Source organism: Aedes aegypti, chromosome 3 (genome assembly GCF_002204515.2).
Source record: "Aedes aegypti strain LVP_AGWG chromosome 3, AaegL5.0 Primary Assembly, whole genome shotgun sequence".
NCBI classification, from domain to species: domain Eukaryota; kingdom Metazoa; phylum Arthropoda; class Insecta; order Diptera; family Culicidae; genus Aedes; species Aedes aegypti.
Window position 1 is genome coordinate 183,811,310 of NC_035109.1, and position 27,780 is coordinate 183,839,089.

General features: G+C 39.1%; 2 protein-coding genes across 4 annotated transcripts in view; one reads left to right on the forward strand and one right to left on the reverse strand.

Moving 5' to 3' along the window:
- LOC5577334 (MMS19 nucleotide excision repair protein homolog) overlaps positions 1-6,053 on the forward strand; it is a 54,837-nt gene extending 48,784 nt beyond the window's left edge. For both annotated transcript variants that reach the window (XM_021855106.1, XM_001656361.2), the window contains 2 exons: positions 5,500-5,667; positions 5,735-6,053. In XM_021855106.1, the coding sequence (XP_021710798.1) occupies positions 5,500-5,667; positions 5,735-5,938 (372 nt within the window). In that variant the 3' untranslated portion in view covers positions 5,939-6,053. The remainder of the gene's footprint in view (positions 1-5,499; positions 5,668-5,734) is intronic.
- LOC5577335 (MORN repeat-containing protein 4) lies at positions 5,983-27,073 on the reverse strand. 2 transcript variants are annotated; one of them, XM_001656362.2, is made up of 4 exons: positions 26,774-27,073; positions 15,933-16,259; positions 7,144-7,163; positions 5,983-6,394 (listed from the first exon to the last, which is right to left on the reverse strand). In XM_001656362.2, the coding sequence occupies exons 2-4, from the start codon at positions 16,116-16,118 to the stop codon at positions 6,127-6,129; spliced, it is 474 nt and encodes a 157-aa protein (XP_001656412.1). In that variant the 5' UTR covers positions 16,119-16,259; positions 26,774-27,073; the 3' UTR covers positions 5,983-6,126. The 2 variants fall into 2 exon arrangements, with proteins under 2 accessions (XP_001656412.1, XP_021710799.1); XM_021855107.1 differs by having other exon boundaries at positions 15,933-16,262.
- Positions 27,074-27,780: the final 707 nt, after the last annotated feature.

Below are 27,780 nucleotides of genomic sequence, written 5' to 3' on the forward strand. Positions count from 1 at the left end.
CCAAACTTCGTCGTGTGGTTGCGTACTGCATCAAGTACATCCGTTCCCTCCAAGCCGTAGTACAGCAGTCTACCGAAGACAGATCGCTTATTCTAACCACGGTAGATCTGATGAAGTCCGACCAAGCCCTAGCTCGTTTAGCACAACAACAAACCTTTTCGGAAGAACTATCCGAGCTACATGCCACCGGTGTCGTGAAAGGCGCACCGCTAAAATGGTTGAAGCCGCGTCTAAGCGATGACGGCATCCTTCGCGTTGGAGGCCGGCTTGAAAACGCTAATGCATCAGAAGCAAGCAAACATCCCATAATCCTGTCAGCGAAACATCCATTTTCCCGCTTGCTTGCCGACCACTACCATAAAACTCTCCTTCATGCGGGTCCGCAACTGATGTTATCCACGTTGCGCCAAAGGTATTGGATCCTTGGAGGGAGAGATCTGACTCGTTCGACCTACCATCGTTGCGTCAAGTGCTTCCGCATAAAGCCGAACCTCATCCAGCAAAGCACTGCAGATTTGCCGATATCACGTGTCACACCGGCGCGCCCTTTTTCAATTTCTGGAGTGGATTACTGTGGCCCAGTGTACCTCAAGTCTCCCATTCGAAATCGATCGCCGACCAAGGCTTACATAGCCATTTTTGTGTGCTTCTCCACGAGAGCAGTGCATATTGAACTGGTTTCCGACCTGTCCACGCCAGCATTTTTATCCGCTCTACGTCGCTTCATCGCTCGCCGCGGCCGTATCCAGGAGCTCCACTCCGATAACGGAACCGCATTCAAGGGTGCAGCAAATTCGTTGCACCGTCTTTATGAAATGCTGAAGATCAACAACAGCGATCGTGAGGCAATCAACCGTTGGTGTGCAGACCAGGAAATTCAGTGGAAGTTTATTCCGCCACGTGCCCCACATTTCGGAGGTTTGTGGGAGGCGGCAGTGAAATCGTGCAAGCATCATCTTCTCCGAGAAGTCGGTCAGACATCCCTCAGCTGGGAAGACATGACAACCCTGCTAGCACAAATCGAAATGTGTCTGAATTCCCGTCCACTAACTCCGATCCCAACCGAATCCACCGACCTCGAAGCGCTCACACCTGGGCACTTTCTCGTTGGCTCGAACCTACAAGCAGTTCCGGAAGCTGATGTTGCCAATATTCCTGACAACCGTCTGGATCACTGGCAGCGTACAACCAAACAGCTTCAGCGTATCTGGACCAGGTGGTATCCGGAATACCTCGCCCAACTTCAAGCACGAGCCAATAAAGGATGCAAGTCACCGGTGAACCTTAAGTTGGGACGGATTGTGGTCATCAAGGAGGAAAATCTCCCACCGGCGCAGTGGCCTTTAGGCCGCATTACAAAGCTTCACCCAGGCAAGGATGGAATCGTCCGTGTAGTCAGTCTGAAGACAGCTACTGCGGAGAACGTCGTACGCCCAGTCGCCAAAGTGGCCCTCCTACCAATTCAAACCGAAGAAGATCAGCAACCCACCGAATCGTAAGCAGACCCTACAAAGATCGGTAGAGCAGTCCGAAACTGTCTCAACGCATGTTTGGATAGCTAACAGGTGATTAGCGTTCCAACCCTTTTACCAGTCCCTGTTCGTTCTACCGGGTCTCTCTTTTCACAGACATCATTCTGCTCTCATCCCCATACTCACCGCTCTCGTTCGTATCCTGTACGCCGTCTGCTGAATGAACCCATTCGCATTGGATCCAATTGATGAATGAGATCCGACAACGCGACGAAGATCATCGTGTTCATCACCCGAAGTCAGCCGAGGTTGGAGAGAGTCGTGAGAGAAGATCAACAGTGAGAGTTGAAACAGTGTGGCCGTTTCAAGGTGGCCGGAATGATCAGTACGCTGATCTGGTGTAAATATTTGTAAATAGTTTAAATTGTAAATAGTCCTAGAATTAAGTAATGTGAATTTGAATCAACACTGAATTTGACCAGCAACAGTAACTACAATTGTATGACACACTGTACGATCAAATTGTCCACACACCATACACTCCTCACCATTCAATCACATGTAGAAGAAGCAAGAACTGTATTACGTAACACACCCAATACCCAGTATCAAACAAACAGTACAAATAGACTAGCAAAACGATCGGTAGCGTTTGTTCTTTTCCTCGTCCGTTCCGCGCAATAAATCAAGTGCAAGTGCAATTTAATCGATCTCTATCTCGAATCCGAAACTATATCTTCGGTTGTGGCCAACGGTGGCAATTAATCAACGAGAAGAGATCGCGCGCGAACATTATTCTGTGGCAACCAGGTTTCGTGCACCTGATGTAAAAATTTGTGCAAGTTGTGGCTACTGTTTCGGGGAATAACCGACTCTGTGAAGTGCTGTAGTGGTGAATTTCACGATCCCGTGATTTGGTGCGCCGCTATTGAATATAGCGGGTAGAAAAACCTCCGGTGGCCGGCAATTAGAGCTCCACGCTCGAACACTGTCTGTTTTTTTGGGAGGTCTAGGTGGTGTACTACTAAACGCCTTGGCCGTTTTGTTATTTTTTTCTGTTTGGTGGATTTTTGGAGATTCTTATTCTTGATTACGGCTTGGTTAAGTATTCTTGGGTAGATGGATTGCTTGAAAGATGCTGTTATGGATTCATGTATTTTTTTTAATATGCTTCATAGAGGAACAACTATTTACTGTTCCTTCATAAAAGCTCAATTGGTATGAGCGGTTTCTCGTCATCGATTCTCTTTTTCGTTCATAACTTCACAAAAATATATCTTTAATATTTCTTGTTCATGAAACTAGATAAAGTGATTATTTCTCCTACAGAACAAAAACATGTTACTAAAAGTAAATCAGTTTTCTGCAACAATACAAAGATAGCAACGATGAAGGAAGAAAAATCGATAAGCCCTTATGTGAAATCTATGTCGTAATGTTCTTTTGGCGAGATATCGTTTCAGCTACTTCCTTACTTCCTTGGATCCAATGAAAATTTCACTAGATTTGAATTTTCTAGGATTATGGGCCATGTATAACGTAAATTATACGAAAGGCCTTCCTAGAAAAAAATGGCTTGGCTATTGAGCTCTTCTCTTTTGTAGCACTATAGTCAACATTTGCATATTCTCCGTAGTTTTGACCACCCGACTGAAAATAAATACTGGAAGCTCTTAGTTTTTAAATGCAGAAAATATCTTTAGTGTTGAACTATTGGATTTTCCAATAAATCTTTAACACATGTCTGTCCGAAAATCTTTCGGAACTCAAACCAATAATCTTTGGTGTGGGTTCCATTAAAATAATTCATAAATAACTTAGAACAAGCCTCTCGAATTTGAACATATGGTATGGAAACAAAATAAAGAAGTGGCATATGCTTCGCTTAATTCTGTACTACTCAACATCCTAGAGCAATCATTTGCAGAATTCACAAAGGTCTCCAGTGATTAGATTTCAATACTTATTGAATCCTCTACTCTATTTAATGTTATATGTAACTGCAATGGTATTGCTAATATTTTCCAATATTTAAAAATCTCTATTGAAAAAAAAATGTAATGATGTTCTAATGTGATCAAAATGTATAACGATTTTTAACGGCAAAAAAAAAATCCTTTGAATTTGAAAACGAATATTTTGAATACCAAATCGAAATTCAGGTCTTACTGGAAAAGGTAAAAATTGGTGGAAAGTTTCAAGTTGAAGGATCGTGATGTAGTCCGGATTAAAAATTTTAGGCATCCGGGAATTAAAAAAACTGGTTTTGAATGGACACCCTGCTTACAACAAAAATAAACGAGCAAAAAGATCAGGGGCAACTTGAAGATCACAAGGGAGTACTGGAAAAATGTGATACTATGCTGCTTGATAGATTTTCCTGCTTTGGCAAACTACAGAGAGTAGTAGCTTAAATTTGCTTATAACTTCAAAATCACATAAATTACAAACTTACGATGTTCAGCAAAAATGTGTATCTTTACTTCCTCTGCAACTCTTCTGAAGACCACATTCACGTAAAACTGAAAACAAAAAAGTTAGATCAAAATTACTGATTTTTTGGGTCCACCCTTAACTTTCAAAATCAATTTACTTAGCTTAAATGAAGAGTTAGATCAAAAGTGTCTTCGACAAAGTTGTTCAAAATAACATTTTCTAAAAGTTTGCAGAAGAGCGCAGCCACAAGTTTAATCAAACAAAAAAGTTTGAGTCAAAATTTTAGCTTAAATATGGGCCACCCTATTTAACTTTTCCCATAAATGATGCAAAACTCAATTACGAATAACTTCTCTGAAGACATCGAACGTCTAAAATCGACGAGAACAGAGATAACACTTTTTTCCGGCTAAATTGTCGATTCGGTCCAATGTGCAGTGGTATTAGTGACGATTCCCTAACGTCTAATCCACCTGTTCATAAATTTCAGCAACAAATAAATAATAAAAAAAAAAGATTTCTTAAGAAGTACGATCTTAATCGTATACTTTTGCTTTATAATTCCGGGTCGTAGAACAAATAAACAATGATGTTAAACATCGTCCCTAAGGAATACGATTGTTTTCAATAGTTCATTTATTGAAACATTCAGTTGAGATGAGGATATTTTAAAGACAATTTACACAGTCTTCAGCACATTGGCTGCACAGACTGAACGATCACTAACATTAGGCAACGGACAACACGAAACACCCAGTAGCCCAGCGATGAATTTTTCGTTTGACGAAAAGTTTCCACCGACTGGAGCGGGAATCGAACCCACACCTCGTGGCACAATACGCCTAGACGACTGACGCCGCTGATTGCAAGGCCACGAAGCCCACGCATGGAATCATTTTTTAATTACTTATGCATCTTTCATCTAGTTTGGTTTGTCTCGAGTTCGTCAAATATCATTGTAGAGTTACTTGTAGAGTTACTGCTCATGTGGAAGAAAGGGTTTAATTTTTCAAAAATTGTTCCAAATTTAGCCTGCGTTTCTAATTTTTGCGTGTTTTTTGAATTTTTGATTCTGTCAGATTTCAAAACCCACTATTTTTTTAAGAAATTCGCCATTACATTACAGTACAAACGTGGTTAGAACATTTTTCAAAAATTCGTCATAGAAATGTTTATATAAACATACATCAGACGATGGACCACCTTTAAATCACTAGCAAAAAAGTTAAAAACTTCACAGAACACTATTTTTTACGGTAAGGATGGTAAAAAAGATATGAGAGACTGAATTTTTAAACTTTTTAAATTTTGAACCGCCTTAGTGGTCTTTTATTTTATGAAATGCTATTGCAATCCAAGTCCAAAGGACTGAGATGATTTCTGAATTCGTTCTCGAAAGAATTTTTAGCAGGCGTCAGTACCGTATATTGTTATTGCGCTCTACCATCATCTGGTAGTGGTTGTTAGCGTCGCGATATTGAAACGTCATGAAATCTTCCAGGATGTTCGTTTAATTATCGGTCCCTTAATGATCGAGCTTAAGCAGCTTCCAGCTGGATTCGTAATTTAAAACAAATCCCATTATTCTCAGGTTGGACCAATGCTGCTCAAGTGTTTGCAGCTAACCGATGACAAAGCTCTTGAAATGGCGTTGGAGATAACGTTGCGGTTCATAAAAGAACAGGATACATTCTTCCAAGACCACCTGCAGACGCTTATTCCCCAGCTGCTGAAACTTTCAGTGTACAAATCTTCTATGGTGAGTTATCAGATGCGAACAATGACTGTTTCTCGCTTAATGAAATGATCTTTCTCATACAATGCAGAAAGTACGGATAGACGCCTTGGAGTGCCTACTGTATGCAACCAAAAACCCTCCGTTCCTGTTGCTGCCATTCAAGCAAGATGTCGTACTAGGCTTGCAAGCTTCGTTGGATGACCACAAGCGTCTGGTCAGATGCGCTGCCGTTGCGGCTCGTCTTCAGTGGTTCGTCGTGGCAAGTGGGGACAACAGCAGTTCCACTGAATAGTGAAATGCATTTCGTATATGTTTTAAAGACAATAAAACGTAAGCTTTTGTAAAGATTTCAATTTACTCTGTATATCAGACAAACAAATAAAATGTTACAACTATAATTAATTAAAGCATCGTGTCGTTGAATCAATCCGAACTCTACTCCTCAGAATATTAAGGTTTATGGCAATGGCATCGTCGAGATCAGTTACCTTGGTCGCACTGTGCCCTGGCCATGAGGGCCACCTTTTGGGCGCGCTGAATCACCTCTGTACAGCGCTTCTTCCGCACCAGTCGGCAGTCCTGGAAGAATCCTTCGTTTCTTGGAAATCCATGGCTCTGATCGCTGAACGTGATCAATCCGAGGCCCCAAATACGCCCGCCGCGGAATTCGCCCTCATACTTCATGCCGTCCGATCGCCAGAAGACACCATGACCGTGGAACCAGCCCTGCATGAATTCTCCTTCGTATCTGGCGGAAAAAGAACGGTTTGTTATCCGAACAATTGGTGAAACCTGGTTTAACTACTACAAGGTAAGTGAAGGCTGAGGTAAAGCGCATTCTAGTTAGAGTACATGAGGATAAATGATTAGAAAATATTTGTGCTTTATTAAGGTGAAACAGCTTGGAATCAAAATTCTATAATGTACCAAAATTTTGAAGGCACAAATCTCGCGAAAGAAGCATCAAACAACACTGCCATTTTTATTTTAGCTTTGTGCACTAGCAGAAAGCTTAAAATAAGAAGATTGACTTTGTACGTTCATTATTTCAGCAGATTAGTGCCTTTGAAATCGTGAGTAAGGGCACAAGCCGGCCATTGTGCCTGCCATGTTTGGATTCCGAGATGTGTCACCTTAAGGGATTCTAGCTTCGATGGCTGTGCTATTTTCCACAATGCTTGTTCTATTTTAATCCATAATGTATCTTGTATTATCTTGAAAAATTTGAAAAATCGTATCTCGTGTTTTATTGGATCGATGAGGCTGAAAATTTTATGGGTCGTGCACTTTGAATGAATAGGATAATTTTGTCTGTGGGATAATGATTGATGATTACAATGACTTTCCGTGTGACCCTAGGTGACTCGATGATTCGTATGTTTTGTTGTTTTGTAATGGATGAAATGTGGATCAGAAAAAGAAGATAAAGAGGGATGAGGGATTAAGTATTAAAATGATTCAGATTATGAATTAAGCACGTGTAATGTTTGATCTTACTTGGCGCCATCAGGAAAGCACTGAAAAGAAGAGTAAAATGTAAAATTAAATTAATTCAATGGTTGTTAACTTAGTGTAATATGTTTTTGTTTTGGCTTTTCTTTTCATGTCTTTTGACCTTTATCACTCGAAAATAAATGCCCTTGAGTTTTACCAATCTACCTTAAGGGGAAAGTAAGAATGTGTTGTGAAGAAGCCATCGGGATCGTTATTTGACGCGCAATTGGGGCGTTTTTTTTCTTTTCGTTCTTAGCTCGGTTTGCGCTACACTTTGCTGGGCAGTGTTTTGCGAAGGCCAAGCTATCGGCATTTCGCACGTTTTGCTGGCCAGTGAATCGCGAAACCCAAGCTGAAGGTGATTTGTGGCAGCTCATTCAAGGGTGGAGAATAAATTGGTGAGCTCGTTCCATGCTTTTATTCCATATATGTTAAATATGTATGACTACACATTTTCATCGTTACAATGGTGAGAATGTTATGTGAATATGATTATTCAGCAAACTATGAATGGTTCGTCACTATGAGTGTCGCGGTATAAGAGTGTTCTAAAATGGTCCAATCAATCAAGTTAGTTTTTCTCTTCTTTTCAAATGAGTAAATAAGATAATACACGCTTTCTCCTGATAGCAGAAGGAATGTTGCGTTTATGTATTTTTCAATAAACTTTAAATGGTTCGTCACTTCAAGTGTCAATCAAATATATTCTGAGACAATATTTCTGTATTATCTGCACCGCTTCTAATCTTCAATTATTGAGTGAAATCATAAACTTAAAGATGCTGATGGTGAAATTGCTCCGCACCGCAAGCGACGAGTTGGACTCATAAAAAATACTAATTTGATTCAAAACTATCGGAAATAATGCTCATAACTTACCATAATTTTAGTAGATTCCTATGCTTCGAAACTTTTGAATTTATCGATTTATTGCATTGCAATTTCTCCGCGTTGGTCGTTTTCACTTTTACACAAGAGCGTAAAACAAAATGGCAGATCAGGTCTTTATATATCAGAAACAACAATAAAACCAACTGAAACTAACAAACCCTTCATTAAAAATGAAGTTTTCTTGTCGTTGTTTCAACAATAAATCTGATTTAAAATGCTGTCAGAAAATTCAAAAATATTTCTGTTTTGTCTCAATGTTTAGTTACAACAAATTGAAAGTGTTTATCAAAAATAACAAAAATAATTATTGTTTTGAATAGCTGTTAATTCTCTGCGTGAAGCCAAACCTCAAATTTTCAAGAGCACGAATCTGGAGAACCGAACATCCGTTCAAGCTGAAAACCTAATCGATTGGTCACCAACAGCTAGTGACCAATCGATTATGTTTTCAGCTTAAACGGTTGTTCAGTTCTCCAGCTTTTGAAAATTTGAGGTTTGGTTTCGATTTATCTTCACCTTAATTTCTAACACTTGGAAAATTTCCCTATTCACGAAAAATATTATATTTGTAAGCATTTATATCTCGTTACCGGGAGTTTATTTTTCATTTCGCGCGTTTTATGGGCAGTGCTTCGGAAAGCCCAAGCAAGATGGTTTGTTTTCGGGACGCCGAGAAGTTTTGCTGTTCGCGCTGTGTTAGTGCGAAAAGATATTCGTGTTCAGTCGAGGATGGATTACCAACTGGTGAGCTCGTTTCATGCTTATGATAACACATTTTTTCAAGAAAGCGTTACTTTTATGTAATATTCAAACAAACTTTGTATGGTTCGTCACTACAAGTGTCGGCATTACCCCTGTTTTATACAACTTCAATATACATATATTTTTTTCTTTTTTGACATTACTAAAAATATCTTTTGAGTTGTTCGACATTATGAGTGTTTCCGTATTTTTTAAAACTTCTATCAAAAACTTTTTATTCTTGACAAACATTCACAGTAATACTCATGTGTAATTTTCAAACAAACTATGTATGGTTCGTCACTACCGCTCAGTTCAGGTTGACTTTTTGGCTTAATTTACGGTTTCAGGTTTGTTTACAGTTAAGTTTTAGTTCATGTGTCCTTACATGTGTGCCATTTTGGTAAGTTTTTGCTTCTGCATTAAGGGGACACGGGAGACCGTGTTATTTTCCCTATCTTTTATCTCACTCTAACAATTATCATCAAAACTTTGCCGAAGCAAATCTCGAGTTTTAGTAAACCGATGAAGCTGAAAATTTAATCGATTGTGCACCACATATATAGAATATAGTGATAAATTTTTCACATCCCTATATGGAGTGGTTCTTGAGATCTGCTTCTTCAAATGGATAGGATGATTATAATGACGTCCCGTGCGGCCTTAAACTATTTGCGGCCTGCCCTTAAAAGGGTGGTCTCATACCGGACTTAGAGTAACGGTCCTTCGGAAGTCGAAGGTGGCGCTTAAGCCGTTACTAAGGAACAGAGTAACTTCTTCTCGAAAAAGCGGCTTTTAAAACTGTCACTAAACGTGACAAAAATCCGAACACTAAATCGAAGCAGTCTCTAGCCCAGGCTCTTTGATTCAAATGAGGACGCAAAGAGTGCCGCCTATCGTGGTCAGTTATTCAGAATTTGGGGGTTTTAGGTAGTAGATCTTGAACTCCATTAGGGGAATCAAGGTCTCCTTCCAAATCGCAAAGAAAGGAGACTGTCGCGTTTTGCCGGAAACTCTTAACGATCGCGAACTTCTTATCAAATATCTTGAAGAGAAGAAGCACAATTTTTATACTTGTGACAACGAAACTGAACTTTTGTTCAAAGTCGTCTTGAAAGTTCTCTCAAGTGACTATAAGCCACCAGAACAGATCAAAAATTGAATATATGATTTACTTGGATTGTCCCCAGTACAAGTAATTATTATGAATAAGAGAACCCAATCTGGCATTGTTCGGAAAGGGCTTTCTCAAGAATATCATGACTTAAACAAAAGAGATCTAAATAATATTGACGCTTTAGAAAAAGCTAGACTTATTTTCGATGTCCGTGTGACATGGGAACATTTCCAGAAACCTGGAGGAAATTACCAGAACTTCACTCAGTGCCGTCGGTGCCAAAAGTGGGGTCATGGTACAAAAAATTGTCGCATGGATGCATTTATTATTTGCGGAGGTTCTTCTCACGCCAAGGACGTCTGTCCAGTGAAGGAAGATACCGATAAGTTCTTATGCGCCAATGCGGGCAATCATAAGTCAAATTTTTGGTCTTGCCCTTCGCGCAAGAGAGTCGTTGAGGCTCGTGCCAGGCAAATGAAAGATAATATCCGTTACGATAACGGTCGTTTCCGGAATTTGTCTGATAGAGTATCGAACAATGCTCATTTTTCAGTTAACGATCGCTTGATCATGAATTAGGGGGGCTGGGGGCAAGAAGGACACCTTAAGATATATAGGTTCAAATCATGGTTGATTAGCACAATTTTTGAAGATTATTCCAGTGTAGGGGCAAGGTCAGCTCTTGTTCTAAATGATGTTATCAATAGATTTCAAAAATATAAGAAATACATGATTATTTGAGATTTTTGAAAATGTCCCTTCTTATGAGGTTTATAAACGAGGCACGGGGCAAGAGTGCCACTCGTATGGGGCAAGAAGACCACCAAAGCAAAATGCCACAAATTTTGTATATTATTATTTCCCCTCCTAAAGGATAAATTGTAGAGTAAGTAAAGATAAAAACTGAGGGATAAAAGTTGACTTATAGTTAAAAAGTAATTTCACGAAATTAATTTAGTTTTCATCTTATTTGACTGTAACAATAATAGTAAACATTTTCAGAAACCATTTTGAATGTCCAAGATGGTTTATTTTGATTTTATTTAATAGGAAACATTGATTGAATGGAATATTAAACAAGAAAAATAAAAGTTCATTTGATTTTATATGAGAAAATTGCGGTGTCCCTCTTGCCCCATAAGACATACTGTTATTATATATGTAAAATTTAATGTCAAAAGGGCGTTTTCGAAAAAAAAAATCCTCACAGCTATATTAAACAATTGAAAATCATCAATACTGTGCAGAAAGATCAATATGTTTTGTATTTATTGGGAGTCAAACCTTGTTTTCCAGTCTTACATTCTTATAATATTTCGCATATTTTGCGTTGATGAGTTAAAGACATTTTTCTATTTTTTTGTACTAAACATTTTTAACTGTAATATTTACACAACTCTCAATTAGTACTTAATTTATACTTATCCTGCGTTAAACATCAGAAAATTGATTTGAACTACGTGAAAATAGAGGTGGCACTCTTGCCCCGGGTGTCCTTCTTGCCCCATGTCTATACCCACCAGGAAGATCATAATCAAGCTCATTCACAAACTAATTTTAATCCGTCGGGTAGGCGTTCGAATCTTTCAATTTCGAATGTACAGTGAAACCTCCATGAGTCGATATTGAAGGGACCATCGACTCATGGAAATATCGAGTCATGGAACAGCAATCCTTTGGAAAGCTGTTTGAAGGGACCATCATAGTAACCATGAAATTTTGCTTCCAGTATGGTTCCATGAGTCATACTCAGTCAGTCGATATCGAGTCATGGAACATCGACTCATGGAGGGATCACTGTATCTACCCACGGAAAATCTTTTGCCGATATCGTAGCAGGTCATCTGAACTCCTCCCCTATTCGTACTATGAGTACCCATTCTAGGGGCTGTCCATTAATTATGCAACAGTTTATTGGGTGAGGGGGGGGGGGGGGGGTTTCAGATTTCTTACGCGCCATACAATTTATTTTTAATTTTCATACAAAAAATCTCACCATGGGGGGAGGGGAAAATTGTCTTACGTAATTAATGGATCGCCCCCTACTTGTTTCAAATCAAATGGAAAAAAAACCCTACCGCCACAGGTAACTCCTACTCCGCTTCTTCGTCTACCGAAAATTCTAATGGGAAATCATCAGATAATGTACCCACTTCAAGTGATATGTCTGCCTCTGATTTTAATTTTCTAACTGAACAATTGAATCTAATGATTGATGCAATGTTCAAAACCACCACTATGACTGAAGCAGTCCAAATTGGTGTTAAATTTACTACTAAAATTGTTATTGGATTACGTTTTTCTAATGGATCCAAATAATAATTTAAATATTTTAAATTGGAATGCTCGTTCTTTGAATGGTAAAGAGGACGAGCTGTTTAATTTTTTTACAGTTAATAACGTGCATATAGCAGTTATTACCGAAACGTATTTGAAACCTGGATCTAAACTCAAAAAATCCTAACTTTTTTGTTTATCGTGATGATCGACTTGATGGGGCATGTGGGGGAGTTGCAATCATCATTCATAGGCATATTAAACATCAACTGTTTTCGTCATTTGAAACTAAAGTTTTTGAAACTTTAGGTGTTTCTGTTGAAACACAGCTTGGTAAACATACCTTCATAGCTACCTATTTGCCTTTTCAATGCCCTGGACAGCAAGTTAATTTGCTCCAAACTGACTTGCGAAAGTTGACTCGCAATATGTCAATTTTTTGTCATTGGTGACTTTGATGCCAAACATCGGTCATGGAATAATTCTCTAAGTAATTCCAACGGCAGTGTTTTATTTGATGAGTGCTCTTCAGGATATTTCTCAATTAAATAACCTGATAGCCTTACTTGTTTTTCCTCTTCTAGAAACCCTTCTACGATTGGTTTGGTCTTAACTGACTCTAGTCACCTTCGAAGCCAATTGTTACTCATGCTGATTTTGATTCTGTGCATGTCCCTGTTACATTTCAAATATCCCATGAAGCGATTCTCAATCATATCAGCTCCACTTTCAATTATATTCGAGCCGACTGGAAAACACGTGAAACATGCATCGGTAGTAATCTTAATGTTAACATTTCTTTACAAACAAAACTTGATATTGACAATACTCTAGAAACTTTAACTAATTCCATTGTTTAAGCAAGAGGCATTGCAATACCAAAATGTGAAGTAAAATTCGAATCCGTGATTACAGACGATGATCTTAAACTCTTGATCCGTCTTAAAAACGTGAGAAGGCAATTTCAACGCACTCGCAATCCTGCTATGAAAATCGTATGGCAGGATCTGCAAAAATAAATTAAAAAACGGTTTTTTCAATTAAGAAACAGCAATTTTGAAAATGAAATTTCTCTATCGGGCTTGGCTCAAAAAAAAATGAACTAAAATTTTGAAAAAAAAAAACTCATAGGCCAATTCCGGCGTTGAAAGAGGAAAACAAATCATTACTAAGAGAACATTTTCGTAAATTCTTAAGAATCTGATTGGAAAAGAAAACTATTATAAACTAAAAGTGCCAGGCGATGATGGAATTTTCTACATCCTCATCAAGAAACTTCCAGAGAGTAGGTTATCATTCTTGATTGATATATTCAATAAATGTTTTCAGTTGGCATATTTTCCTGACAAATTATAAAATTCGGTACAAGGAATTTTAAAACCGGACAAAAATCCATCAGAAGCTTCAAGCTATCGTCTAATCCAGTGGTTCTCAACCTTCTTATAGATGCGACCCCCTTAGAAGTTTTACAAACATCCCGTGGACCCCCAAAAATGGATATTCTTCAAATCAATGTGTATGCAAATGTTTTCAACAGATATACTTGCCACTAGGTAGGCACACTTAAAATAACGTTTTTAATCAATCTGCAACAATCTGCTATAGTTCACTATATAAGTTTTTGTTTGGGCTTTAAATCAAGACTTTTCCAAATATCTTTCCGATAATCCGAAAAACAACTTTTTTGAAAGGATCGTAGAAAAAAACACTGACATGGGGGTTTTGCTCGGTAAAATTATCTAAAACCTTCTTTAAATGCACAGAAAAATGTGTTGCAAAGCATAAATCAAGTAACTTTCAGAAAACCTCGCGCTGAAATGAGATCAAAGTGCTGGGAATAAAATACATCTCGCTTATTAGAATCATTCCAACAAAACATCGCACCAGCAATTGGACGAACATATTCGTAAGGAGAATCTTACATACAAATTTTCACAAGTTTTGGAAGTATCCCAGAAGAATGTGGAATCCACAAAAAATTGCCAAACAATTTGTATTGTAAGGAATCCACCAAGCACCACCTTTAGATGCTGCTAAGGAAATTTCAAAAGATTCCTTATTTGCTTCTTAGGAATCAATTGGGCTTTTTAGGAACCAGCTATCGGTCTTGGGAAAAATTCTTTTGAAATTTCTCCAGGAACTCTTAGAAAACTTCATTATATATCCGTCAAGAATTATTGCAGAAATTTACCGAAGATAATTTTTATCCAAATTAGTAGAAAATCTCATCAAAATCCTAGAGATAGATTGCAGAAGATTCCGCGAGTGGTTTTGATGGGAACACTGATGAAAGTTTCGAATTTCCCCTGCTGATAACTGACAGGGCTACGAAGCCTTTTTTAAAGATTTTGTAGGAAAGCAAATGGCAGTTTGTGAAAAAAGTGTCTATGGCGGAAATGAAACGGTTTATCCTGCACGTGCTCTGCTGGGCAGTGTTTCGTTAAAGCCCACGCAGAAGGTGAAGATGCCGGACCTCAAGTTTTCAGGAGCACAGGTCTGGAAAGCTGGACAGCGGATCGGGCTGAGGGCTTGATCGAATGGTCACTCGTGGGTGGTTACCAATCGATCAGATTTTCAGCTTAAGCCGCTGACTACCAGATTTTTGTGCCCTTGTGGGTTTGAGTTTCGGCTTCGTTCATCTTCATTAGAAAAATCGTGTTTCTTTTTGCGTTGTTGCGTCTTCGGATTTTTTTTTTTGGAATCGGTTCAGGTTTTCGCGTTGCCGGAGTGATATTTAGATTTTGTGAAATAAGCATGCAGATTAAAGTAGGTACAGCTGCTCAATCAAGAATGGATGATGATCAATTTGGTGAGCTTGTTTCATGCTTTTATTTTAAATGAACAATATATTATGAAACGTATTTTTATCATGACAACGGTGGGAATGTTAATTAAATTAATTGATTTAACAAAATATGAACAGTTGGTCACTGTAAGTGTCGACATAGACTTTTGCACATTAACGTTAAAAACCCCATACCTTACACTTTACTTGATTTTTATCATTAAAAAAAAACATTTGAATGGTTTAACGCTAAAAGTGTTGACTTACCGACTACTATGATCCCCCCACTAAAAAAAATCCTTCCTATGACAACCATGGAGATGCAGATGTGATCCCAGTCCATTCCCTTCCCCGATGACCGTAAGTGTGTGGCCGGTGCCGTTATTGACTTTTTAATGATTGGAGTTCTCGAAAGTGTACATTGAAGATTGAAAGCTACTCCCAAGCTACATCTCTTAGTTCCTTGTGCAACTTCGTTTATTCTGGTCAATTACGGAGTAGCAACTACGAATTGTACGGTCAACAATACTTATACTAGTTATGAAAGCTGGCAAGAATTCAACCGCAAATATTTCAAACTTTCCTATGGATATTACTAAAAATAATTTCAAAAATATAGAGATGAAGATATTCCATATACATAACGAAAGTTTGTAAAGGTTGAATAATGCTGTCTTGTAACAAACTGACTAGGAGATTCCTCACATTCATTCATTATCCAGAAAAAAACTCTAGTTCTCAATGGCTTCGCGGCCCCCTAGAAAGTTGTTACGGCCCCTAGGGGTCCGCGGACCACCGGTTGAGAAACCCTGGTCTAATCAGTTTGCTTTCCTCCATCAGTAAACATTTTGAAAAGGTCATTTTGAACAGAATGATGGTCCACATCAACGAAAATTCAATTTTTGCCAATGAATTTTGGCAACTATGAAGTTTATGGTAGTTCCACATTGAAGTTAAGACTGATTTTCAATTTTGACTTACCATCACTCCAAGTCCTGAGCAGACTCCATTGCTGAAAGCCCCATCGTAGCGCGTTCCATCCGAAAACATCATCGACCCCATTCCATGCTTCTGTCCACGTTGGTTCCAGTCTCCGATGTAGCGTGTTCCATCGTCGTACCGATAGCCACCGCACTTGACCACCCCACTCTGAATTCCCTCCATCATGGTTGCTTCCTTTGCGAGATGCTGGGACTGGACAACAGGTGATTACCACGTTCTATACCGACCGAGCAACATTACACGTCTGATGGCGACTGGGCCGAGCGCGATGGCGTACAGGTTACCAAAAACTATCGAAGGCTGTCCCTGCTGGTGGCAGTTAATGCAATTAGTGACTTATCGATTGTATACGTTGATGCATAATTTAATTAAACTATTTGGAGAAATACAACTAGATACTGAGTTTATTGTTCAATAAAAAAAAGCTAAATAAATGTTTTCACACAGGAGGAGTGTTTAAATTTAAGTTCAAAATATTGAATTTGAACAGTTTATAAATATAATGTATCATTATATTTTTGTTAGCCTGAACTTGGTAATTAAGCAAGGCGGTGAAAGAATCTATTTTTTAAGCAAAACAACTCTAGGTGAAACCTTGTGGGTTTCGTGGCCGTGCGGTTAGTGTTACCAAGCATTTAGCCGCATTGAGTCAAGAAGTGCGGGTTCGATTCCCACTTCAGTCCGGAAAATTATTCGTCACGAACGTATTTCGTTGCATGCTAGTCCGTTGTCTTCTTTCAAAGGGCAAATCGTCCATTGGAAGCATTAACGTACCGGTGTCTTTACCGTCTTCACATGACCAAACGATTGACAACTATAAATAAAATTGTATTTACTAATTTGCCTCAAAACCTTGTTCTCAACCTATTTTCTACGTTGTTTTTCTTACATTTTGCTGATTTTCTGACGAGCTGGAAAAGCTTGAATAAATGCAGCGTATTTAGTGTATTTAGTGGGCTTCGTGGCCGTGCGGTTAGCGGCGTCAGTCGTTTAGGCGTATTGTGCTACAGAGTGTGGGTTCGATTCCCACCCCAGTCGGAGAAAACTTTTCGTCAAACGAAAAATTCTTCATTGGTCCACTGGTCGTTCCGTGTGTCCGTTGTCTAATGTAAGTTATGTTCAGTCTGTGCAGCTATGGCTGAAGACGGTGTAAATTGTCTTTTATATCAAACTTGGAAACTAATCGAGGATAACTGAAAAATATTGCCATTTCATGGACTTAAACTAAGCATTTGCTTAATGTATTCATTATGTCCTTAATTCCTGTAAGCATGGATCAAGTCTTTAAGTGACTGGGACAAATCTATAAGGTACATCGGGGGAAGTGTACCTTGTAAGTGTAAAATTATTAAAAAAAAAAATAGACAACAATTTAAAACCTGATAATTTTTCTTCAGATGGATGGCAGAAATTCACCCTGGTGTGAAAAAGTCCAACAAAATCGATAATTTATTGTTTCTTCCAGGAATAAATTCTTTCTTTGATTTATTTCGACTTTTCCCATGAACAAACTTATTGCTTTAACTCTAAACTACGGTTTCCAAGAAATCTCATTATGTTTCAAATTCTTAAGAAATTCAAAAAAAAAATCGATTAATTTTCTGCAAATTTGTAGCAACATTTTAGAAGTCACTCTTAGAGATTTCATGAAGAAACATGGTCTAACATATTATTAGCCATCTCACTTGAAATTCTGCCATCAGATGGCGCTAGTGCGTATACAATATTTCAATCACGAATATCTCAGGATCCCGATTACCTAGAAAGTTGACTTCTTCGACAAAAGTGTTGAGTATCTCCGATGTACTACGGTTTTGGCATCGTAACGCTGCAGGAGGTGTGATGGACAGGTTCGATGGTGCGAACGTTTAGAGGTAATCATACCATCTACCAGAGCTGCGGCAACACACGTGAGCTGGGAACAGCTATTATAGTGATGGGTAATATGCAAAAGCGCCGATCAATGAAGATTTGAACGCTCAGGTTGGCCAGGAGGAGGAGTTCAGACCGACGATTGGAAAGTTCAGCGCCCACCAGTTGACAAACGCGAACGGCCTACGACTGATAGATTTTGCAGTCTCCAAGAATATGGCCATTCGTAGCATATATTTCTAGCACAGCCTTCCGTATCGGTACACCTAGAGATCACCTCAGCAGACAGAATCGCAAATCGACCACGTTTTAGTCATGGTGAAACTGCGCCCAAAACTATCCGTCATCAACGATTTACGGTACCGACTGGTACAATATAGCGCAACTGAAACAACCGGATGTCGCCATTGCGTACGCACAGCATCCTGAGGCAGCGTTGCCGGATGAGGGTGAGTTCGATAGGGGCCCTCTTGAGGACTGCTGGAGGACAGTCAAAGCAGCCATTAACGACGCTGCCGAAAGCATTGTCGGATATGTGGAACGGAGCTCAAGAAACGATTGGTTCGACGAGGAGTGCTAGGAGGTTTTAGAGGAGAAGAATGCAGCGCGGGCTGCAATGCTGCAGCATGGTACGCGGAAAAACGTGGAACGGTACAGACTGAAGCGGAAACAGCAAACTCACCTATTCCGGAACAAAAAGAGCCGCCCGGAAGAAGTGGAATGCCAAGAGATGGAGTTGCTGTACCGTTCTCAAGAAACGCGGAAGTTCTATCAGAAGCGCAAAACATCCCGCAAATGCTTCGTGCCGCGAGCTGAAATGTGCCGGGATAAGGATGGGAGCATCTTGACGGGTGGACGCGAGGTGATCGAGAGGTGGAAGCAGCACTACGATGAACACCTGAATGGCGCAAACAACACAGGCACAGAAGGTCAGGACAGCGAAGGCGACGGCTACGTCAGCACAGCAGACAGTGGAAACCAACCAGCTCCCACGATGGGGGAAGTTGAGGATGCCATTCAACACCTCAAGAACAACAAGGCCGCTGGCAAGGATCGTATCGGTGCCGAACTCATCAAGATGGGCCCGGACAGGTTGGCCGCTTGTCTGTATCGGCTGATAGTCAGAATCTGGGAAACGGAACAGCTACCGGAGGAGTGAAAGCAAGGCGTTATATGCCCTATCTACAAAAAGGGCGACAAACTGGAGTGTGAAAATTATGGTGCAATCACAATCCTAAATGCCGCCTACAAAGTGCTATTCCAGATTCTCTTCCGTCGTCTATCACCTATAGCAAACGAGTTCGTGGGAAATTATCAAGCAGGTTTCATCGACGGCCGCTCGACAACCAGATCTTTTCCGTGCGGCAAATCCTCCAGAAATGCCGTGAGTACCAGGTCCCAACGCACCATTTGTTCATCGATTTCAAGGCGGCATACGACAGTATTGACCGTGTTGAGCTATGGAAGATCATGGACGAGAACAGCTTCCCCGGGAAGCTTACAAGATTGATTAGAGCAACGATGAACGGTGTACAGAACTGCGTGAAGATCTCGGCCAAACACTCCAGTTTGTTCGAGTCTCGGCGGGGACTACGACAGGGCGATGGACTTTCGTGCCTGTTGTTCAATATTGCATTTGAAGGTGTCATGCGGAGAGCCGGACTTAACATTCGAGGCACGATTTTTACGAGATCCGGACAATTTGTTTGCTTGGCGGACGACATGAATATTATTGGGAGAAAATTTGAAACGGTGATATATTTGTTCACCTGCCTGAAACGCGAAGCAACACGAGTCGGGCTAGTGGTGAAAGCGTCGAAAACAAAGTACATGCTGGTAGGCGGAACTGAGCGCGACAGGGCCCGCCTAGGATGCAGTGTCACGATACCTCGGATCCTTGTTGACGGCTGACAACAATGTTAGTCGGGAAATTAAAAATACGCATCATCAGTGGAAGTCGTGCCTCCAGAACAAACTGCGGTCAGGAAACATTCACTCCTGCATCAAATGCACGATGTACAAAACACTCATAAGACCGGTAGTCCTCTACGGACATGAGACGTGGACTAAGCTCGAGGAGGACTTGCAAGCTCTTGAGGTTTTCGAACGCTGAGCGCTAAGGATGATCTTCGGTGGCGTGCAGGAGATCAGCGTGTGGCGGCGAAGGATGTACCACGAGCTCGCTCAACTCTACGGTGAACCCAGTATCGCGAAGGTAGCTAAAACTGGAAGGATACGCTGGGCAGGGCATATTGTAAGAATGCCGGACAGCAACCCTATAAAGATGGTGTTCGCTATGGTCGGAACAGGAAGGCGTGGGGCGCAGCGAGCTAGGTGGATTGACCAGGTTTAGGCAATCCTCAGTAATTCCAGAAAATCCTGAACAAAATATTAACCCGTATAGGCGTGAGTGAAAAAAAATAACTAAAACTCTCACCGTTCAGCAAATACTTAACGGATTCCAATTATTTTTTTTTCAGCATACTCGTACACATATCTAGTTTCTAAAAGAGGTCAAAGGATATCGGGAATGTTCCAGTGTTATACCCAACTAACAATTCAGAGCCACAAACAAGCATGCATGTTTAATTATTGTTCAATAATGGTAATGACAGCTGAATAAAAATTTTGCTCTATAAAGAGCTGAGAAGGTGCTTTTTTAACACAAATTTAAGTCAATGTTCAACGTTATGCATTAGAATGAACAAAAGTTGAATCGCCACTTATTAAACGTTTCCAAAGATTCTCAACAGTTGATCCAACAGAGGCCAAAATGACGACTAACAAACACATTGTTCAGCAATTAATAAGCCTTGTAAAAGCGATCACTATAGCTAAATTTCATAAAATGGACAAAATATCCGAAATTCGTGTTGAGTTCCGAATGCATTTCAAAGCTTATAACTTATGCTTTCTCAAAACTTTTTAAATAGCTGTTCACAAAATAAACATGGTCAGCCTCCAGAAATGTAGGATTATTTTGAAAAAACAAAAACAAACATTTGAGCTAATTCATACAGAGGAATATTGCTTTAATGCTTAACAGGTTTATGAAAAAACAAATCAATAATATAATTAATTAATACACATATAATTTATAAAATAAATGAATTTCAATTTAAGTTAGTGAATCATTCAAATTGAAGTTTTGAACAAACTAAAACTTATTATGAAATCAGATTGAGGTGAAGAATCTGAAGATCCATCGAAGCCAAACAATTTTCAAGAACACAAATCTAGAGAACTAAACATCCGTTTAAGCTGAAAACTTAATCGATTGGTTACCACCAGCGTGTGACCAATCGATTAGGTTTTCAGCTCGAACCGCTGCGCTGCCTGGTTCTCTAGATTTGTGCTCTTGAAAATTTGAGGTTTGGCTTCGATGCATATTCACCTTAATCATTTCAGACTTATTTCACTTGTGTATTGTTCGTTTAGTTGAGGAATAGATTATCGTACACATCTTCAACGAGGAAAAATAAATACTCACACGTCAGTTTATATGGCACTTTCATAGAAGCACGCACCTTGCATTCAATGTACAATGCAACATAATGCGTTACATGTGCGTTAATTGTTGGTTTTGTTAGCTACGACGCCATCCAATATATGACAAACATGGTGGGAGAATATTTTGGTGGGACAAAATTATTTAGGTGTGAGTCTATTGGAGGGCAAAATCCTCAATAAATAAAAATTATTTTTGATCATCATTGGCATAAATTTCCTCACTGTGCGTTAAAAATAGCCGACTGAACTCAGCTTGGATCAGCACTAAACAGCAACTGAATAATATGCTTGTTCAGTTGTTGATTAGCGTATCATGTGTTGATTAGACTATGTCGAATAGAAACTCGAACATGATCTATATTCAGCTATGAGAGGTTTATATTTTGCACTGGACGGCGCAGATGGCAAGGCATACCGCTGACGATTGGAAGGTCTCGAGTTCGCATCCAGTATCCAGGCGATTTTTAAATATGGTTGTTATTTCATGATAATTGTATACACTACATTTGATGCGCCTAGAAAAATCTTTTTTTGTTTTTAATTTGTTTTTAAATATTTTTGGACCAGTCGTATAAAAGCTGAACTAAATGCTTGTAAAATGTTTTAAAAGCTGGAAAATAAAGTTGAAATTCAACGACATGCTTTAAAGTTTCTCCAAATTTGTGTAAACAACGCCTGAACAAAGGTTGGCCATGAAAATTATTAAAATGTTATTAAACATGATGCTGAATAAAACTGCTATAATGGTGTTTGTTAAATGAGTGAATGTTAGTTGGGATAGCTGGGATAGTTGGATCACTGGGTCAGGTCGGGTGACAAGAGTTAGAGTAAAGTGGGGCAAAAGTTCGAGTGGGGTAAGAGTTTCTTTTTAAGATTTCTAGCTCAATTCAAAACAAATCTTATAAATGTCATGGTGGTTCGAATGCTATTCAAGTAAGAGACTTTCACTCAAAATATCATAAAAATCGATTGAGATTTGGAAAAGTTATGGCTATTTGTTGTTTTTCGACGTGAATATTGTAATTTTTGGTCAAACTTTCGTTGCATGGAACCAATTGAAGATAAAATCTTTTTCAATATTTTATGTAAGGGCGTTTCTAGGCCTATCATAAGGTTGCTTTGAGGTGTATTAGTTTTTGCATAAATGCTTGAAAACAATTTTTAGCCCATAGTGGGGCAAAAGTTCGAATCAGCGGGGCAAAAGTTCGATCCATGTATAAAATCACGGAAAATTTGCAAATTGCCTAAAAACCACATGTTATCTTCAAATTTGGTTAAATTTGTCTGATCGTGTGAAAACTGTCACTAAAATTTTACATTTCCGCTTAGTTTAGCGAAAAACTGCTATTTTTGGGTATATAACAATTAACCCAGTTTTGGGCAATTTTTTGATGAAAATTTAGTGTGTATTTTTCGTCAAACTTAAGTTAACGGCTGGTGTAAAGTATGCCTGTCATAAAAAGAACGATATTTTGTGTTTTAGCCAGCGAACTTTTGCCCCACACTAGATTCGAACTCTTGCCCCACCGGTGGGGCAAAAGTTCGAATAAGACAATCAATTTTGAAACTGTTATAACTAAAAATAGGTAAATATTTTGACATAAGTTTGTTCAGCAAAATTATAGCCAATATGTTGAAGGTTCACTGTATGGTATTTGTTTTGTTTTAACTGCTATTGTTTTCCTGGAAACTTTGATTATACCACTAAGGTCGAACTTTTGCCCCACCTTACTCTATGTGCTTCTGTGCCCCTGGAGGTAGGCAAATTTCAAGTCAAAGATTATTTCCAGAATCGGCTATGATGTGGCCTGGCCACTATATCAAAGAGTTTTAAGAAAAACGCATCAGCGTAAACCTTCTGACAAATGATTAAATTGGATAATCATGTCTAGTGCATTTGATTGATCCTACAAATGGCCATTTTCGGGTCCCCGGGACGCCTCGAATTAGCTTAGCTTAGCTTAGACTGACTACACATATCAATGGTTGCTATTCCGTAATTGACCGAAGTCAGTGAAGATGAACAAAGAATCAACTAGAAGTATGGCTGGCCATAATCTTCTTCAGTGTGCATGATTCAGTGCCTCTATTTATACAGGGTCAATAACGGCGCCGGCCACGTCCTTGCAGTCAGATGGGATTGGGGAAGGAATGTTAGTGTGTAACCTTTACTATTTGGAGACCGTGTTTGCCTCTGCATATCCACAAAGGTTACTGGGAGGGATGATTGTTAATGGGGAGGATCGTTGGTTGTGACAGGATTCACTTTGATAAGTGATTAGACCATGATAAACAATTATTAGTGAGATATACACACGCTTGAAAATATAATAATTTCAATTGATATGACAAATTAAAAGTAAAAGAAAATAATGTGGACACTGAAAGTGACAAACAACTCAAACTTTGTTGTCAGGACGAAAGCATGTGCAATCATATTTTACTCATCTGGAAAGAAAAAAAATCTCGATATGCTAGACCAACACAGAACATTCTTATGTCGACACTTACAGTGGCGAAACGTTCAAAGTATTTTTTTAAATTACAAATATAAATGGAAAAGGGTATTTTGGGAAAACATGTAAAACATAATAATAATAATAATCTATGAATAGGGTTTTACGCCATTACACTCATTGTCTGTTAAATAATCATATTAACGTCCCACCGTTGTAAGGATTAAATGTGCAGTCATACATATTGTGCTCTGCAAGATAAATCCACGTAATGCGATTATATGAAAATGTTGACATACCGTCGCAGTGGTAATTGTTTGTTTGTTTGTTATTATTAACGACCCTTTAATCGTTTCCGATCATTCGGGTCAGAGAGTAATGAAAATCATCAAATGTTTCAGATTTAGTATATTTGAAACATTTGCGAAAGAATGAAAAAATCCAAGCCTACTTGAATTTTGACGTTGCGTTTGAATTGCGCGCATATTTTCTGCGCGTTTCCGCCGCCGCTGGATGTAAATTTAAAATGAGCGCCGCAATATTTTACAAATTCGAAATAAAATCATGAAACGAGCTCACCAATTAACCCTTCATCCTTGACCGAGCAGCTACAATCCATTTTCAGCTTCACTTACAGCATACAGACTCCGCTCGGAAACGAACAACGTGCAAATCAAGAAAAGAAAAATAAAATCACACCGGACGCTCGAAAACGAATTCGAGCGCTTGGGCCTTCGTACCGCACATCCGGCAAATCTCGCGCAAAATGGGGGAAAAACGCCAAACTGACTCGATTGCTCGGGCCCTTGCTAGGGACTGCCCAGCAAATCGAGGGAAACACCAAACCGGATCGGGATTTTTCGTGGCGCTACCCGGCAAATCGCGCGCAAATGCAGGAAAAAAACGAAACACTAAGGACTCGTTGGCTCGGGCTCTTTTGAGGCACTCACGGGTCCCCGGGACGCCTCTAATTTGTTATAAAGTGAACAATTTGTATCTTATCATCTGTGTCAAGCTTATTGGAACGCATTTTAGTGAACAGTTATGTTCGATCTCTACGTGTAGGGAATTGAAACGGTTTAGTATCCAACAAATCTGGAGCCTCTAAATAAATAAATAAATAAATATTAAATATCAGGTCTTAATGATTCATGCAAATTCAAATTATTGTCATTGAAAATAAATAAAAAAAACTTGGCATGTCCCAAAAAATTACCTATTTTTACCCGATTTGACCCAGTGACCCACTGCAATAACTCCTGCTACAAGAGTACAGTCGAAGCGCGTTATAACGAAATCGCAAGGGACCGTCGCAATAGAGAAAAGTCGTTATAGAGAAAAGATATAACATTGAAATATTTTCCAAGGGACCGAAAAATGTCGCTATAGAGAGCTTTTGTCGTTATAACGAACTTCGACTGTATTCCCGAGTTTCTCCGGCTGACCAAAAATTATTTGAATCCGTTAAGTATTCGCTGAGCGGTGAGGAATTTAGCATTTTTGCTTCCACTCAGGCCTATACGGGTTAACGAACAACTGGTTGATATTTTAAATAAACAATTGGAATTTAAATATATGTAACTAAAATTTAATTGCCATCAAGTAGGCTGTTGTAAAGCGTCATGTAATCGCCCATATAAAATGACACATTAGTCTACTCCCGTTTTCCCGATCAATCCGGAGACTTAGGAGATTTCCCAAATTTTTTTTTCTCATACTATCACGTCGCATCCCTTGTCTAGTGCAACTGCGACAAACTTACGTCAATCCGTTCATCCATTTTCAAGCCATTTCGTGACATACAAACACCACTCCATTTTTATTTGTATAGATAAGAACGGCCTTCCTGGAGAAATGTTGAACAAATTATCAAAATATTCTCGAGCAGGATTTTTTAAGAGGTTCTTCCAGCAATTTGATACAGATGCTTCGACAATTCTGAGATCAGAAAGCCTTAAAATATTACAGGATGATTTTTTTTGAATAAAAACTACTAATCCCGGAAATGACTTTCCATGTGAATCTCCGGAGGAACTCGTAAAGGAGTTCTTGGAGAAAGCACTGAAAAAGTACGGAAATAATTCATCAAGAAATCCTTGTAGGAATTCTACCGAGGAATCTCAAAAAAACATGGTTGAATGCCTGAAGAGTTTGTGGAAGAATCACAAGGATGATTCCTTGTGAGTACTTTGGAAGAGCTCTTGAATGATTTTTTATGTTCCGTAATGAAAATTAAATTTACAAATATCACTGAAGTGTAGCGATAAAAAATCACAAACTAATAAAATCATTACTAATCTGAAAATCGTGATTATTGCACATCACATTACTTCTGTAGAATAAGAAATTGCTAGGCCCCTTCAGAAAAGAATCCTAGGACCTAGATATATGCGATGGGAATTCTACCTGCGATGTGTCGGATAATCCTAGTTATTCTGATAATATCTAATAATTTACCTGTACTCGAGTAAAAGTCAGACAGGCGTTGGAAATAGAGAATATCGTCTTCTTAATGCTACAACATGAATTTCATAATTTTGGGACAGGAAACATTGAAACACAGCTGGGATGTAACGCCAGAAAGAAAAAGGTGTCAAACAGTATACTGGTTGGGGATTTCCATGTTGGAGATACAAAGTTCAAAGTTATAGAGTCGTCTTCAGAATGGTTTTGCTTTGTCAGTATCCCTTAAGTATCCCTTTAGTGTATTGCAGTTGTTAATTGGTTACAAACTTAAACACGTTCTTCTGTTTCTTCTTATATTAAATAATTCAATCTATGCTCATTTAGTAACGGATCTATATACTTAAACACTACATGGATAAACATTCGTACTGCAGCAGTCAGTTTCACTTTTTCGTAGTTGTCACAAACATGTGTAACTTCATCACCGAACGATTATGAACCAGTTCTCGTTATGGTCAGTCCTCGTCGTCGTTTCACTATCATCCGCGAAGCACCGTGGAAATGAGTTTCACTTACACTTTTGCTGTCAATTATCCGGTGTAATTCTAGTTTATCTAACCATCCATATTCGTTAAACTGCAAAACAGTTTTCCGCTCGAAGAAGGAAATTGTATGCGCACGTTATGCGTTCGATGTTGTTTGCATATGAGAGGTGGGTAAGCGGGCTGGAGGTGGCCACTTGTGTGAGCTTTTGGACCTGTGACTCGTTTGTCGAGGAAGCTTCGAGACACGCGCGCGCGGACTTCTTTACAACCAAAGACCAAACCGAAGACGCGATACCCCGAGCACGTTGCGTTTGCCGAGACTGTTTGGTCGCGAATGAAGCGCGTGCTGCAAACGGCGCACTCAACTGGAGAATGATGATGATCATGATGGCGAACTTGGTGGTGGCGGTTCGATGGGCATAATTATCGAAAATAGGGGTACATATTTTTCGCTCTAGATACGCGAAGAAACTCGTTGCGATTTTTTGGTCGACCAATTTGTGGAAAAGGGCCGAAAGTTATAGTTTGTCGAGCAAGGTTGGACCAATAATTTCGGAATTACAGTAAACTCTCCATAACTCGATATTGAAGGAACTATCGAGTTACATAAAAATAGTGCAAATGCGATCCAAGGGACCATCGAGTTAGCCATGAAAACCAACTTTTACTATGGTTCTCTAACTCGATATCGAGATACGGAATATCGAGTAAGTTAGAGTTAACTGTAGTACAGTAATGATCCGATTTTATCAGCCCCCGATTTTAGCACCCTTTTTGACCCGATTTTGTCTACCCCCGATTTTAGCATCCATTGTTCCCGATTTTGTCAGCCTAAAATTAATATTTATTTTATTTCGATTAAACACGTCTATACTGGCAATATTGGGTGCATAAAGTCAATTATGATCTTGACCACGTCTATACAATCATCTAAAATTCGAATTTTTGAAATTATTAATAATTATCCAAGAAACTTATCAATGTTACCTTGGATTACGGTACATAGAAAATGTAAGTAAAAATCAATGTTTATATTAA